The sequence below is a fragment of the Chelmon rostratus genome, chromosome 21 (genome assembly GCF_017976325.1).
Source record: "Chelmon rostratus isolate fCheRos1 chromosome 21, fCheRos1.pri, whole genome shotgun sequence".
Taxonomy (NCBI): domain Eukaryota; kingdom Metazoa; phylum Chordata; class Actinopteri; order Chaetodontiformes; family Chaetodontidae; genus Chelmon; species Chelmon rostratus.
In genome coordinates, this window is record NC_055678.1 from 3,495,725 (window position 1) to 3,512,695 (window position 16,971).

At 42.8% G+C, this 16,971-nt stretch overlaps 1 protein-coding gene across 3 annotated transcripts; it reads left to right on the top strand.

Moving 5' to 3' along the window:
* Positions 1-182: 182 nt before the first annotated feature.
* On the top strand, positions 183-13,545 carry LOC121624747 (prolyl 4-hydroxylase subunit alpha-1-like). 3 transcript variants are annotated; one of them, XM_041962609.1, is made up of 16 exons: positions 183-309; positions 1,497-1,580; positions 1,917-2,013; positions 2,290-2,441; positions 2,587-2,724; positions 3,130-3,378; positions 3,605-3,795; positions 3,872-4,048; positions 5,047-5,117; positions 6,730-6,795; positions 7,300-7,399; positions 7,926-7,979; positions 8,078-8,143; positions 8,238-8,306; positions 8,985-9,081; positions 9,335-13,545. In XM_041962609.1, the coding sequence occupies exons 1-16, from the start codon at positions 297-299 to the stop codon at positions 9,403-9,405; spliced, it is 1,695 nt and encodes a 564-aa protein (XP_041818543.1). In that variant the 5' UTR covers positions 183-296; the 3' UTR covers positions 9,406-13,545. The 3 variants fall into 3 exon arrangements, with proteins under 3 accessions (XP_041818543.1, XP_041818541.1, XP_041818542.1); XM_041962607.1 differs by lacking the exon at positions 6,730-6,795; XM_041962608.1 differs by lacking the exon at positions 5,047-5,117 and having other exon boundaries at positions 6,725-6,795.
* The last annotated feature ends 3,426 nt before the right edge of the window (positions 13,546-16,971 follow it).

Here is a 16,971-nt window from a genome sequence, read left to right on the forward strand (position 1 = left end):
CAATTATATGAATAATACGAAAGCATACGGTTTACTTTTCACCGTTAAAGTCCCATAAAGTTCGTAAATAAACGAGTTTGATAATGGAGAACGTTTTCATCCACTGGGCCACACTCCCGTCCAGCAGGTGGCGGTAAAGGTTTGTTCGCCACCATCTTGGCAGAAGCGGAGGAGAAGAAGAAGTTGTGCGTTTGTTGCTGCTAGCTTCACTTTGGAGCAACAGAACAGGGAATCTGAGGAATTTATGGTCTATATCTGAAACCGACGAGCGGTCTTCTGTTGTCACGGTTGACCTCATGGATAAATACGGTAAAAAAAAAAAAAACACTTCTGCCATGTCGTTTTTGTACCCGTCTGGCTGGATCATATTAACCAGAAACTCCAGCGTTAACTCTTTGCAGCTTGTAGACTCGAGTTTATCTAGAAATTTCCTCGGCTGCTGCGACCACTTTACTACAGGATCCCATAAAACAACGTTACATCAAATGTTAGCCTGTCATGTCGGCCTTTATAGTGGCCTTTTTCTTGTCTGTAAGCTGGGAGAAAACCTCCCAGTTGAGACATTCCAGGACAGGTCCAGAGTTCTGTTAAGACAAGTCGAACCGCTGTCCTGTCTTGTCTCAGTGGTCACTGGTTCTGGTAGATGTAAGGTTAAACTGAGCTCAGTTCAGGACGTAAGAATTAGATTTTATTTTCTCATAAACCACCAGTAAAACACAACTGTCCAGATATACAAACGGCAGGAATAAACATCATAATCAGGAAAAGTGTGTAACTTTGTTATTTAGGGATTGCAGAGAGATGGTGTTACACTCAAATCCGTCCGCACAGATCCTGTTACAGCATGTGTTTCTGTTAAATTATGTTTAAGAGAAAAAAGGCTAATGGGTTAAAATAAAGGAAGGGAAATGATACACATTAAAAAAAATACTCATTTTTAAAATTTTGACTTTGTAAGTCATGTGATATCAAGTTAAAAATAAAATATGAAATGATTTTAAATAAAAAAAATTCAACCTTTTTTTACTTTTGAACACCCTCAAAATACATTTACTCACGTACTGTACTTGAGTACATATTTGAGATGCTAGTACTGCACTTGAGTTTTTTCTTTTCATGCTACTTTACATCTCAAAGGGGGCTGATTTCTTGGTGACACTTGAGATATTGTATGTGACGTTTTTAAAAAGGTTATCAGTGGCAGTTGAGGTGAAACTACTTGGTGTCACAGGATGTGATGAGTTTGTCATTTCTGTGATGCTGCTGCAGCCCTGATTCTTCTGAATCTTGATTTGCTGTCATTAACCGAGGTGGTCATTTGTTCCGTGTGTGTCCACCTGTGAACTGATCAGTAGAATAGAATTAACTTGACTGTCCCACCGGGAAAGGATATTTATCTCATCAACGAAGACAACACGACACAGTAACAGTGTTTTATTCTTTGTTTCATCATCAGTGTGTTTCTCTCTATAACCCTCTGGTTTCTCTGTCTGTAGGCCGGATGACTTCCTGTTGGTTGCTGATCCACATCCTCCTCTTCTCCTGCTCTTCAGCTCACAATGACTTCTTCACCTCCATCGGTGAGTCATTTTTAGTTTTCCTCCTGCTCATTCGTACTTCCTCTGCTCTGTCTCCCTCTGTGGATATAAACTTCTAAAAGAAAAAGCTGTGAACTATCTGTGAACTGCTGCGTATGTTCCTCAGCTGTTTTCAAACCTGACACCGTCATGGCATCTTAAATGAACCAAAAATACAACCAGGGTCATTTGTCTCCTGTGGATCAAATCAAAGATCACTGAACTGTGTGTTTCATAGGAGAAGACTGACTCACCAAAAATACAAAGACATATCCATTAATTTGTGTGTGTGTTTGTGTGTATTTGTGCGTATATGGGTGTGTGTGTGTGTTACCTCAGGTCACATGACTGACCTGCTGTTCACAGAGAAGGACCTGGTCGCCTCACTGAAAGACTACATCAGAGCTGAGGAGAACAAACTGGAGCAGATAAAGAAGTGAGAGACGTCTTCAGCTCTTTCAGTCTGTGCACTCAGCAAAGAAATCAGTCAATCAGGATTCATTCTGAGACCAGACTGCACATTATTTCTTATCTCTATGTAATCAGGCTTTATTAATGAAAGTGAAACTATTCGTGGTGAGTGTGGCAGAGCAGCAAACTCTGACCGATGGTGGTGGAGGAAGCTTTCAGATCCTTTACTTCGGTAAAAGTAATAATATCACACAGTACAAATACTCTGTTACAAGTCAAAGTTTTGCATGTGTGTGGTCAGATGGGCGGACAAACTGGACGTCCTCTCCGCAGCGGCCACGCAGGACCCCGAGGGTTTCCTGGGACACCCGGTGAACGCATTCAAACTGATGAAGAGACTCAACACAGAGTGGGGGCAGCTGGAGAACCTGGTGCTCACTGACATGTCTGATGGTACACACACACACACACACACATACATACACACACACTTTCATTAAGATGTTTACCAAAACAACAGACTTAAAGCTTCTCTATTCACTGATCATTCATCCGTTCATCCTGGTCCTGTGTGTGTTCTTCTTCCGTGGTGTTTCAGTGTTCATCTCTAACCTCACCATCCAGAGGCAGTACTTCCCCAACGATGACGACCAGATCGGCGCTGCCAAAGCTCTGATGAGGCTGCAGGACACCTACCAGCTGGACACCAACACCATCTCCACTGGAGAGCTGCCAGGTCAGCAGGGAGACGAGGCCTGGACGTCCTGGGGGGCGTCAGGTTCACCTTTGTAGCAAAAGTCAAAAAATCTGAATGTTATGATAATGAAGTCATAATGTTTTACGGAAAAAGTTGGAATATTCAGAGAATTAAGTTGTAGTGTTGCAATTATTCAGTCATAGAAAATAGAAAAATTAGCTAGTAGTTTAAGTGGGTTTTGATACTGTATATCACAACAATATCTTCAAACTAACTTTATTTGTACAGCCCAAAATCACTCATATATCTGAGGGTTTTACAGGCTGTCACACCTGCTAACCACTGTTTCCATGGTAACAATCAAAGACACCTCCTGAGTAGTGTTTCCGTCGTAAGTGACCATGGCTCATTATGATAATTTCTCCCCCTCTGTCGCCTACCCAGGCTCATCCTCCTCTCACCGTAGCATTCTGACTGTGGACGACTGCTACGACCTCGGGAAGGTGGCGTACTCCGAGGCAGACTACTACCACACAGAGCTGTGGATGGTTCAGGCCCTGAGGCAGCTGGATCAGGATGAGACGTCCAACACCGTGGACACTGTCACCATCCTGGACTACCTGAGCTACTCCGTCTACCAGCAGGGGGAGCTGGACAGAGCGCTGGACTTCACCAAGAGGCTGCTGGAGCTCGGTCAGTAACGTGATGCACACGACTGAGAGAGAACACTTCTGTTCATTTTGGTAACCAGGCGGCATTTCCTGTAATTCATCTCATGAGCTATACAAGGCGTAGCATTGGCTGGCTTGCTGCCCCCACCTTAGTATACACTCCCACATCACGTGTCATGCATCATAACATAAACCCAACTAATCAATGATGAAATTCATTGCCATATATGTTTGTGATTGATGTTTAGACCCAGCACACCAGCGAGCCAAAGGGAACCTGAGGTACTTTGAGTATCAGCTGACTAAACAGAAGAAGATGGAGGAAAGAGAGGAGGAGGAGGAGGAGACTGAGGGGAGACAGAGAAAGGGTCGACCTGACGATTACCTTCCAGAGAGGAAGAAGTACGAACAGCTGTGTCGCGGCGAGGGCCTCAGGATGGTGAGATGATAGAAATGATTAAATACGCACAAATGTTGGATATCATCAAAGTCATCCTGCTTGTCTTTTCCATCAGACTCCTCGCAGGCAGAGCCGCCTCTTCTGCCGTTACTATGACAACAATCGGCACCCGAAATACGTGATCGGTCCGGTGAAGCAGGAAGACGAGTGGGACCACCCCCGCATCGTCCGATACCACAACATCGTGTCTGACAGGGAGATGGAGAAGGTCAAAGAGCTGGCCAAGCCCAGGGTGAGTCAAAATATCAACTCGCAGTCAGTAAAGGAACCAGCTTGGTTCTGTTAAAGGTTCCTGTGGAGTTTCACATTACAGGTGGAGCTATGGAGGTTTTTTCATGTTTGGATCGAAACACGCTGTTCTGCAGTCTCACACTGATCATCAATTGTTGGTGGTTGTGGCGTAACATGCTAACAAATGTAGCAATGTGCTAAGAATGACAGAAAGAACACAAAGGAGGTGCTAGCAAGCAGGTTTCAAACTGATCTGTCTATTAGCATGATATCATAACCTGGGTCCTGTTAGCTTTAGCCTCAGTCTGTAAGCAGGATATCATAACCTGGGTCCTGTTAGCTTTAGTCCCAGTCTATTAGCATGATATCATGACCTGGGACCTGTTGCCTTTAGCCCTAGTCTGTTAGCTTGGTATCATAACCTGGGTCCTGTTAGCTTTAGCCCCAATCTATTAGCATGATACCATACATGGGATCTGTTAGCTTTAGCCTCAGTCTGTTAGCATGATAGCCTGACCTAGGACCTGTTAGCTTTTGCCCTAGTCTATTAGCATGATATCATGATGTGGAACGTTTTAGCATAATAATGTCACATAGAATCAAAGATCAGTCACAGGAGACATTTTACTGCACAGCCAGTACTTTTACTGCATGAAGCTGACAGTACTACTGTACTTTTACTACATAAGGCTGATAATGATTGTAACTTTGACCCTCACAGAATGGGATAAGATGCAGATGATGCTGTTGTACTTTTGCTGAAGTGGTACATTGAATGTAAAAGTGTTGCATGTACTGGAGTATTTGTACATTGTGGTATTGGTACTTGTGCTAAAGTAACAGATCAGAGTGATTCTCCCACTGCTGATGGTGAGGTGTTATGAACGTTAACTCCGGGGTTTTGTGATGAAGACATGATGCGCGTCAGTGTAAATGAGTGTGATGCATCAGGGAGCCGGTGTGTGTCTCCCTGTAACTGTCGGCCGATTGGCTCCACAGCTGCGTCGAGCCACCATCTCTAACCCCGTAACCGGTGTGCTGGAGACGGCCCACTACCGCATCAGTAAGAGGTAAGAGCTGCGCGAGCAGGAGGGACATCTGCAGGGAGACGGCAGCTGTCTCACCCTCCTGCTCCCCCCTCTGTCTCCCCCAACATGTCCTCCTGTCCTCCCCCGCTGTGCCGACTGCTGGCCTGGCAAGAGCAGTAATATAAGCAACAGGCCTACAAAGTACATTTACTCAATTACACTGTAATTAAAACACAAATTTGAGATACTTATACTTTTCATGTGACTTTCTACTTGTACTCCACACTACATCTCAGAGGGAAGTGTACGTTTTACTCCACTACATTTATCTGACTTTACAAATAAAGATTTTCACACACAAATTACACTACTGAACAATTAATGATTAACTACTTTAAATTATTTTTCATGTAAAAACATTTCATGGTTCCAGTTTTTGTTTTGAAATTTCTTAAATCATTTTGACGAATGATTTTCATTATAACATTTATCTAGTAAATGACAGAACACAGATGTATGTCATTTTATTTACCAGTTCCACGTCGTGATCGGTCTTATTGATAGGTCACTAAGCTGCTCTTGCCGGCAATAAAGCTGCTTGTCTTTTTCATATGAGGAGGAAAGAGAGTCAAATCTCTGTTTGACTCTCGTTGTCTCTTTCACTTTGTCACGAGAGGCAGCAGGAGACTCTGACGCGTCAGACACTTTCATATCTGCTGCATCAGCACCACACCAGCTTTTCATTGTTTCTGCTTATCAAACTGTTGAGAAGGGAAATCATTCACCCGGGCTCCTTCTCAGACTTCACTAAAAGCTCAAATAAGATAAATGATCCATTAGCTGAAGCGGTGTGTTTGACTCAGAAAAGGATCATTTAATTGATTTTGTCTTTATCAGGTGATAAACGTTTCAGGTGCATTGATTTCGTTGTCAGTGTGTGAAGTGAACTCGCTGCCTGACAGGTTTTTCATTCCTCTGCTGTTCATTTCAGTAGTCAGTTGCTACTGAAGATACTCATGATTTCACACAGATAAAATGAACTCTGATTGGCTGTTTCTGTTCAGCAGTGGTAGAAAGTAACTAAGTACATTTACTCACGCACAACACACCACAATGTTGAGGTACTACTCTGCACATCATACTCCGCTGCATTTATTGGACAGCTTTAGTTACTCATTACTTTAGTTACTTTCTGAGTTGTTGAAGAGACATTTCACCTCTGAACGTCTCACTTCGTTTAATAAAACGATCAATATTTCACTAAAGTCTGGAAACTGAGAACAGATTTGTGTATCAGAACTTCTCCCAGTCGTCATCTGACGACCCCTCACATTTATCTGGTGACCCGTTGCAGGGGCCTGACCCCTAGGTTGAGCCCCACAGGACTAAACTAGCTGACTGCAGACTTTACAGTGTTGTTAGTACTCAGGGTACCGAAGGGAAGGCTGTGAATTCTCCCTCCACCACTGCTGAGAGTCGTATAAACGCAGCCTCTCGGTTGATGGACAGGAAGAACTGTTTGTGCTGAAGCTCCTGTTGCCTCCCTGACTGCAGCATCTCTGTGTCAGCGAGTGACCCGTCTCTCTCTCTTTCTGTCTCTCTCTCTGTCTCTCTCTCTCTGTGTAACTATAATGTGATTGGTGAGCTAGCTCAGACGTGCCACGGTGCATGACCCTCAGACAGGCAAACTGACCACGGCCCATTACAGAGTCTCCAAGAGGTAAGAGCTGGACGGCAGCGGCACACAGAGGCCTCACCAGATGATCAGCAGGATTTAAAAAATGGAGAAATATTCAAATATTATACTCAATATGTTTCTGACTTCTTGCTTGGTTGTTTTTTCCTATGAACCACTGGATATTCTCTTCAGGCCTCTAAAATCAGCCTGTAATGCTTTATTCTAACAGCATTTATGACAGTATAAAAACATGTGATAAATGGTTTATAATTCGCTGTAATGTAAGCTGGTAAAGACTCAGGTCCACTTAACTAAAGCTATTGTGGTCTAATCCAGCAGTGCTGTAGTGAATCCCCCCGTCATGAAGGTTATAATGTTCAGTTCAGTTCCTCTGCATCTTTCCTTCTGTTTCCCACCTCGCCCTGTTTCCTCTGGTCCTGCTCTGCTCACTAACTCTTCAGTCTTCAGTCATGTTTCTAAGTGTACCGACACAGTGACCCAGTGTCCTCCTCTCCCCTCTCCCCTCTCCCCTCCCCCCTCTCTCAGTGCTTGGCTCGGAGCATTCGAACATCCGGTGGTGGACGAGATCAACCAGAGGATCGAGGACCTCACCGGCCTGGACGTCACCACTGCCGAGGACCTGCAGGTAACACAGGTTTTATTTCTGTGTCCACATGAGCCCACAGCACACCGTGATTTAATATAAACTGTCAGCTCCTTTTTATTTAGTTTTGGTCCTGTTTTAAATGTCCCTGTTAGCGTTCATCGACCTCAACCTGTTTTTTTGTTTCGTTCTGTTTTAGTTGACTAAAAGACATTTTAGGATGGAGCGAGATTTTCCCCTTTGTGTATAAAGGATATTACTACATGTTGCCAGTGAACGCAGTTTGTCTGTGAATCACTGATGTTGTTTTTATTAATGTTTTACACACGTGATCGACAGACCTCCATCATCTACAGCAACATTCATATATCACTGACAGTAAAACCTTTGATTTCTCCAGTATTTTATGCTCAATATCTCCAAATAGTTTCATTCAGTAAACATGATGAGTGTGTTTCCTTCCCTTCCAGGGCCAAACTTGATTCTATCTGCATGTTCGGCCTTAATGTTTGCTTTTCAGTGTATTTATTACAATGTTATTTAGTGTTGTGTGCATGTGGACTAACAGGTGGCGAACTATGGTGTCGGAGGACAGTACGAACCTCACTTCGACTTTGGACGGGTAAATAAACCGCATTACTGGCTCATATGTACTTCCTGTTGTTGTTTGCTTCCTGTTTGTTACAGGATAATCGTTTCCTTGTTGTTGTGTGTTTCCAGAAAGATGAACCAGATGCTTTTGAAGAGTTGGGGACAGGAAACAGAATTGCCACCTGGCTGCTTTACGTCAGTAGTCGTCAGTTTGAGTCGTTATTAAACTCTGTGCTGCTGAAGTAGGACTCATGATGGATGATAAACTGTCTCCTCCTTCATGCTGCAGATGAGTGATGTGCAGGCAGGGGGCGCCACAGTCTTCACTGACATTGGAGCATCTGTGTGGCCCAAAAAGGTAAACTTCACCTCAGGGCTGCAACCAACTGCTGATTATTATCGATCAAACTGCTGACTGTTGTGTTCATCAGTTGATTGAATGTTGAGTCTACAAACAGGCAGAAGGCGGTCACTAATTAAAATGCTTCATGAAAATGTGTCACAGAAAAACATCAAATCCACACAGCTGGAATTAGTGCAGTTTTAAACAGGAAATGACAGCAGTTGCTGAAAGATGAAGCCGTGCCCTGCCTCAAACATCAGGTACAAACCTCATTATCAGCAGGACCTTATTATGATACTGAACATCATTCATCTGATGCTCGGTTCCAGCACAGAAATAAGTGACTTCGACAAATTCATCAAAGAAAACCAACCAGTCGAGACGGTTAGTCAGTCACGCTCACAGGAAGCCGACAGGAAGAGTGTTACTTATTGTTGTAAATGTTCTCCAACTCTTCTGTCTTCACTTTCTCCTTTTAACTCGTTCAATGTGTAAAAATCCTGAATCTTTCAGGTCATACTGCATCTTTAACTCATGATGACAGAAGACCGTGTTCCTGCTCTTGTTGTTACTAGCAGTATTAGTAGTCCTGTGATTTTCGCCCCCCCCCGCAGTAAATCATTATAAAAGTAATTTTCTGTCGATAAACGAATGGATTCAGCTGTGCAGTGAGGTGTCACCATGTTTCTCCAGGGCACGGCCGTGTTCTGGTACAACCTGCACCCCAGTGGAGAAGGAGACTATCGGACCCGACACGCTGCCTGTCCTGTTCTAGTCGGCAACAAGTGGGGTGAGTACACGAAACATGAGAAACACCCCTGAGGACAGGTGTGTCAATGATGAATACACGTAACACTTAAAGACCAGACTTCAGACCAGCGTTCACTTAGTTTTTTAGAGATTCTAGCTGCAGGTTGATATTACAGTAAAACATAATTTAGATTCTTTGGTCTGCACAACGTTTTCTGTGTTTCTGTTGTTCACTTTAAGGCAGTTTGAATCCTCAGTTTAATTCATCTGAACTCGCCATCATCTGTCTGCAGTGTCCAATAAATGGATCCATGAGCGAGGGCAGGAGTTCAGGAGGCGCTGTGGCCTCCAAGAGTACCACTGACCACCGTCCGCCCTCCTCCTTCATCTCAGACCTCCTCCTCCTCCTCATCCTCCTCCTCTTCAGCCGTCAGTCTGAGGCGGTGGCTGCACGTGATTTGACACATTTATTTTTTATCAGAAAAGTGTGTGTGTGTGAGTGAGTGTGTTAGTTCCACTGATAACTTATTTTTTAAACGCTGATGATCAAAACCAAGTTTCAAAAACTGATACTCAATAACACTGAAATAATGACACATTGTTACTTCAGATTTCCTTTTTTTTTCCATTAAATTCCATCAACGTATCAATTAATGATGATGGTGTTTTGGTCTTTTTAATGAGATAATGGCCACAATTCACTCTTTTCTTTATTTAGCATTTAATAAATGCTGGGAGGTAAAGTCAGATGTTATTGGGATGATTAAAAGATAAATTAACTGTAGCATATTAAGGTGTGTGTGCGTGTGCGTGCGGGTGTGTGTGTGTGTGCTCTGAGCATGAAAACATCTCTGAATGAATTGAAGAATGAAATGTTCTACAGTATAAAGTTCAGGTTTTAGTGTCATTTCACAGATTAAGAATACCATAATACATTACAATATTATTCTACATTTATTTATCCATTAACAAGTTTCAAATTTGGAAACCTCTCAGTTTGCACCTTAATTAATTGAAAACTCCGGCCCTTTATTACAAGATAGAATTTGATTAGCAGCTGTAATGATATTTTCCATGTTAATTAGGCCTTTACTTCATGCAGAAAACCCTTTAACAACTCTTAAAATATTATTATTCATCATTTTATTCATCAATTAATCCCACATTTGGGCGAAACCCCTGAGGTTGTGCATTATTAATAGATTATTAATAGATTATTAATAGATTATTAATAGAGTATTAGATAGAAAAGTGCTAATTTATGACCCTTTTGAAATCCATCTGTCTAAACTCTGAATATAAGAATCCATAAAATATCAAATATTTCATATTATTGTTACCATGACGACTGCTGCAGGGTCAACACAAAGCTTCCCTGTTTTGCTTTCCGCCTGAAACGTGTTTTTCTCATAGCCGCTGCTCTTCACACTGTGACACTTTCAGTAAAAAGTCAAATCACTCCGTTGCTCGTCTTTCAGCCTCCTCTGAGTCACCTCTTTGCTGAAGACTCTCCAGGTGTTATTCGCACAAAGTTGAAAAAAAAATTGTCACGCAAAGAATAATTTAATTACCTGAGTCACGTAACAGCTGATGTGCCTCTAAGGGAAAGTAACGGACAAATGAAACCCTGTAATGTGTATTTTTATAATAACAGTGTTTGAACTGACTGTGTGTTATCAGCTGACTCTGCAGCTCTCAGCTTCAAGGAGCTTTATCGTGACTTTCAGCTCATTGTTTATCGGTCCGGACAAACAGAGGCCAGGCGAGACCGGCTGGAGCCAGATATTTCCCTCAGGAGCCGGAGGAGACCAAACACAGAGCTAAAAGAGAGAGACTCCTGGACCGACACAAACACGGCTCCGCATCAACCGTCATGTTGTTGTGTAGCTGCTGGATGTGGAAAACAAACGATCGATAACGAGCTCAAAATCATTTCCCCATGAAACGAAATGCTCCATCTCCAGAATTCTGACACAAATATACAGAAACTCTGCAGACCAGCTGTGGGTTGGTTATAATTCGTATTGTTTCACCTGCAGAGGTGGAATGTAACTCAGTACATTTACTCAAGTACTGTTGAGGTACTGGATTCTTTTCACGCTGCTGTTTTGTACAATTCTACTCCATTACATTTATCTGACAGCTTTAGTTAATTTACAGTTAAGATTTGATTTTGTTATAAATTAAAGTACCAACAGTTTATACAAGTACAGCTGAAACAATTAGTTGATTAATCAATTAGTTGATAATGATTGATCGTCTATTGTGATGATGGTTTCAGTGACTTTTCCTGTAAAATCATTGGATGTTTCAGCTTCTCAGATGTTTGATTTGCTGCTTTAATGATTTGAATGTGTTTGTAATAATGTCGAGCTTTGGACTAAACAAACACTGTGAAGGCGTCACTTTGGCCTCATCGTCACCACATTTCTCACTATTATTCACAATGTTTCCAAACCAAACGATCGATCCATTAATGGAGGAACTAATCAGCAGATTCATCCAGAATGAAAAGAATCATTAGTTGCAGTCTGATACAAAACAGCTGAAAATGAGCCTCAACCAGCTCCAACAGTAAAATCCTGCTTTGACCTGAACGACTGAGTCACAATAATCTGATGAGATCAGACAGAACAGCAGAACAGTCACAGGGACATTTTACTGCTCTGAGTACTTGTACTTAATTACTTGAAGTGCATTCTCCTGATTATACTTACATACTTTTACTGAAGTAATGCAGGACTTTGTGGTGTTAGTACTTTTGTAGTAGTATTGTAGTATTTGTACACTATGGAATTAGTGTATTAGTACTTTTACTGTAGTAAATTATCTGAAATGTTCCTCCAGCACTGGTCAGCTGACCTCAGCATGAATGACAGGTTAAATGCTGCTGCAGATTCTAATCGTGTCACTTGACCACCTGACACACTTCCCCCTCCCACTCTGACCCATTACAGAGCCCTCTTACCCACAACTACTGTGTGTGTGTGTGTGTGTGTGTGTGTGTGTGTGTGTGTGTGCGCGTGTGTGCGTGCGTGTTTTATTTCAGCCTTGAGGTCATTCACTCGCTGCAGGGACAAACAAACTATGACTCTCCTCTCTTCTGCCTCCTCTTTTTTTCTTTTCTTTGAACAGACAAACTCATGCAGCTGCTCTGAAGGTCATATTTGACTTTTTCCCCCTTTTAATCTGAATTTTAACAGTTGTCACATGAATGTAGCACGAGTGCAGATATTTTTAAACCTCTCAAACAACAGAGAGAAGTCTGTAAATGGAATCCAAGAATTCAACTTTTCAACCTTCTTTCTCTCTCTGAGAGTCAGATGTGCCGTTTAATTTGCTTTCATGTCTGCACATTTAAAATGAAGCTACAGCAAGCAGCTGCTTAGTTTAGTTTAGCTTAGCTTAGCTTACCTTAGCTTTGCTTTCTTTAGCATCATTTGGTCAGGACCAGATTGAAGATCAAACTTCTTATCTAACATGGCGGGTTGTAAAGTAGTTAACACTGATCATAACTTTGCATGACGATGGTGATTGTGATCTGATACCTGTGGTGCAGCCGGGTCACATGACCTGAAAACATGTGAGCAATGTGTCACAGACTGTGTGGACCAATCAGGACTTCACTACTGTCAGCAAACAACCAGAGAGACAAAACAGGAAGTGGTGGAAGAAGTACTCAGATCATTTACTTCAGTTGAAGTAGTAGTGGCACAATGTAAAAATACGTTGTTGCGATCAAAGTACAGAAGGACGAACATCAAAATATAATCAAAGTACCAAAAGTAAAAGTAGTCATTATGCAAGGTGGCCCCTAATTATGTGTGTGTCATGTGTTCATCACTTTAATGGTGCAGCTGGTACAGATGGAGCTCATTTTAGTTACTTTAGTTACTACTGCTGTGGAGTTTTATCCATAATTTATCATAACCGATTAGTTGATTAAATTTTGAGTCAGTAATCTGAAGCTGTCAGGTAATTGTAGTGCAGTAAAATGTACAATACGTCCCTCTGAGATTTGGATTGGAAGTAGAAAGTAGCAGAAACTGGAAATACTCAAGTACAAGTACCTCAGAATTGTACAGTAGTTGAGAAAATGTACTTCTACACCAGGAAAAGAGGAGATGGGACAGATTTAAAAGATGAGCTAGCTGCATTATGGAAGTATGAATAAAATAGTTGTTATATGAGTCTTCAGCTGTGAGAGTTTTACATGAATCGAGTGTCTTCGTCCTGGTGGCTGAGTGAAGGTTCACTGCTGCACTCACTCATTTTCACTCCATCTGCAAGTGAGCTGTTTTAATATCCACTGTCACTGACCTCAGATCTGTTTCACTGCCGTACGTCTGCTGCACAGCACAGCTTTGGTTTAGCAGAGGTGTGTGAGTCACGCTGCTGTTCGCGTGTGAGTGACTGAGACGACTGTTCAAAGACATAAATGTTGAGAATGTTCTGGAAGATGTTTCTAATCACAATGAATAAAGAATGAAGCACTGCTGCAACTCCAGAAAACTGTCCCCCGACTGATGTTTGCTCAAAGCGTCTTACACACCTACTCACAGCACTGCTACTCAGTGTCACCACACGCAGTATAAGTACACAACAACGTGGACTCTACTTGTACACATCAGCCAGTGCGTGTGTGTGTGTACACACACTTTTATTTGTCTTTAACCAACAGAGGGAGGACATTTTAGGTCTGTCCTCACAACTTCAAAGGTCTGTTTGAAGGTTTTAGAGTGTAAGACTTGGTTTTAGGGGTTAGGGATTGCAGTATGTCAGTGAGGGTCCTCACAAGGATAGAAGTAGATGTATGTTTGTGCATCTGTCTGCAAATAATGTCACATCCTACTTTGATCCATCAGCCTCATAGTTTTTGTGCGCTTACATGATTGTATGCAGAAAGATGTGATAACGACGATGAGAAAGCTGCTTCAGTTTGGACTCACAACACACAGGACGGCCACATTAGTGCTGGAGGATTCTGTGGTTGGCTTTACGCTGTGTCTCAGGTCTGTCTCCATATATCTGCTACTGCTGCTACTCTAGGTACACCTTGACGATGTATCCTGCACACTGTCTGCCCTTCACCCGTCACACAGACACACTGTCTGCCCTTCCCCGGTCACGCAGACACACTGGGCACAGTCTGCCCTGCACCCTGCTCCCCACCCACGTACCCAGACTCACCTGCACTCTTCAAGTTTGTTGTTTCATCTCACCTTCTGGTTGGTTTGTACTTGGAAGAAAGATGAACTCACCTTTTGTAAGGATTCGTTTTATGCCAAGCGCCTGTGACGGCTGTGACAGGAGGCGTCATGGTTTGCCGTTATCTCAGGAACACTTTTGGACTCAAAGATGACCTTAGACTTTGGCGGTCAGAGGTCAGTGTGACCTCACAAAACACATTTTTGGCTCTAACACAGTTTTTGAAAAACGCGTGCTAAAGTGCCCTCTTGGGAGCCAAAACGCGCGCTAAAGTGCCCTCTTGGACGCCAAAACGCGTTCTAAAGTGCCCTCTTGGACACCAAAATGCGTGCTAAAGTGCCCTCTTAGACGCCGAAACGCGTGCTAAAGTGCCCTCTTAGACGCCAAAACGCGCGCTAAAGTGCCCTCTTGGAAGCCAAAACGCGCACTAAAGTGCCCTCTTGGACACCAAAACACGCGCTAAAGTGCCCTCTTCAGTGGCGAGGACACGCTATATGTGCCCTTTTTTTCCTTTTCGCCCCTGCCCTTCAAAAAGTCTGTGCATGCCACTGTACAAACCCGTGCACTTGACTCCATTGCTGCTCACTTGGAAGCTGAATCTGCATGTTGATATTTCAGCAAGTGAAAATCCTGAGGTCAGTTTGTTATTGTAAACTTCTGCAAATCCAACAACCCCAGTCATCCGTGTTTTTCAGCACTGTTCCATGTCTGCGCCCACAAACATCAGCCCAGCTCGGGTCAAAGTTTTGACCTTTGTCGTTTATCGGTCAACTAGAACTACATGGATTACTTAGACTCCCTGAGTTATCACAGCAGGCAGTTCTCAAAAACCAGGGCTCCTCAGGAGGAATCTGTACCAGGAAACACCCGGACCCGCTCTGGTACAATGAGTGTTACCATCCAAACCACAGCAGAGCTTATTGTTGGGAGGCTGACGAGGACTGCTCCCTGAAGACCACCAACATGAAGGTCCGTCCTGTGCAGTAGTTCTCCAGGACCAAGGTACAGCAGAGTATCAGCTGATCTGTCTGGTGATTTCCTCCTCTCATGAAGTGTGTGTTCTCACAGTGGAGTCAGGGTTACACCAGGACAGTGCATTAGCTGGCACGACCAACCTCACATCCTGCAGACGAGTCATTCTTTCTGCAAGTCATTCTGCAGAAAGTAGCTGCTGATGGCAAACTTTACGTCAGAGACGGGCAGATCATCAAATATTTATATAAGGGAGGGATCACTATGGTACCATAAGTGTGTATTTACATTAATGTATTACAACAGAGTGTCGGTCTGCCAAAAGCAACAGAGGTGCACCACAGACCAGAAGAAGAATCGATGCTCATGAAGAAGATGAGAGAGGGAGAAGAGACAAGTCACATATCAAACACTCCAACATCATCAGTGTTTGTCTTTCAGACGCCTCATCCGGGTCCTGTTTCTCCTCCGAATGAATACAGTCATTGATCTATCTGTTAATTGTACTTAATGGAGCAATCATTGGTTGAAATGTGAAAGTGTCTCTGTCTATTCAGCTGCAGAAACAGGGTCCCTGTTATAATCTGCACACTCTCAATAGATTTTTCTTCTTTTTGCCTTTAAGTCGACAGACTAGTCAGTCTGGTGCTGACTGTACAGAATTAATAAGACTGCAATGAAAGTCTGAAAGTCTTTATTTTGAACATGTAACCAACAAAAATAGTAATTTTACATGTCCAGAAATGTGAATGAACCATGTGATGTACTGTTGAGTCAGGCTGCTCTGCATGGCTGGATTTTCTTTTTTTTTTTTTTCTTTTAACTTTGGTTTTTATTAGATTTTTTACGTCCAAATACAATGTCATCCAAGCACAAAAAAACAGAAACCAACAACACGGAAGTATAGTTCTAGTAATTATAATACAGAAATAATAATAATAAACTAAAACAGCTTATGGGTCCTTTCATTCATTCTTTCATAAATGCAAACAGTCAAGTCTGTCAAATTATCCTTCAGTCAGTGGTTTCATCTTCCTCCTTGTACCAAAACCATTTCTCCCATTTCTTTTCAAATTGTTCCTCCTGCATTTTCAAAATGTGTGATAACTTTTCCATGCCATAAATCTCTTCCACAACACTAAGCCACTGTTCTGAGGTTGAGGGGTCTACCTCATACCTTGCTCTTGTAATTGTTTTCGGCTGGCTGCAAGTAGTACTTTAAGCAGATATGTATCTTCTCCATGGACCTCATCCTGTGGTATATATCCCAAATACAGCACCAAAGGCATGGCTGGATTTTCAATGTGATTTTAGGTTTTCTTACCTCTGGAACAGAAACTGTCCGTTATGTTGGCCAGGACCTGCTCAGAGTGTTTTTGTTTATCTGTAACGAAGCCTGAGCAGGATCTGTTGAGTCCTGCACTCCTTCTCACCAGTTCGTGGAGGAGGTGGGAGCTTTCCTGTCCCTGCCCTCTCGCTTTCGGTTCGAGTTTTGCAGCCTCCTGGGTGCCACTGTCAGCCTGGATTGAGTGCACCCACCCCAGTTCAGCCACTGGTCTCATGCCGTTCCAGGATTCCCGGGGTTACCAGCATTTCCGTACATAACCACAGAATGTGCCTAAAAGCAAAAAACTAGGGCGGAATCGTCTTTGAACAGACAAACATAAAATTCAGGCACCAAACAACAGGTGGCGCCAGTCCCGACGGTTGTGATTCAGACAATTCTCCCATTTTTTCCCTCTCGACGGCT

Excerpts from the sequence above, each read along its gene's own strand:
- LOC121624747 (XM_041962609.1), top strand. Across the intron at positions 7,980-8,077 it reads CTCACTTCGACTTTGGACGG|AAAGATGAACCAGATGCTTT; the intron begins GTAAATAAACCG and ends GTGTGTTTCCAG. Across the intron at positions 8,307-8,984 it reads CATCTGTGTGGCCCAAAAAG|GGCACGGCCGTGTTCTGGTA; the intron begins GTAAACTTCACC and ends ATGTTTCTCCAG.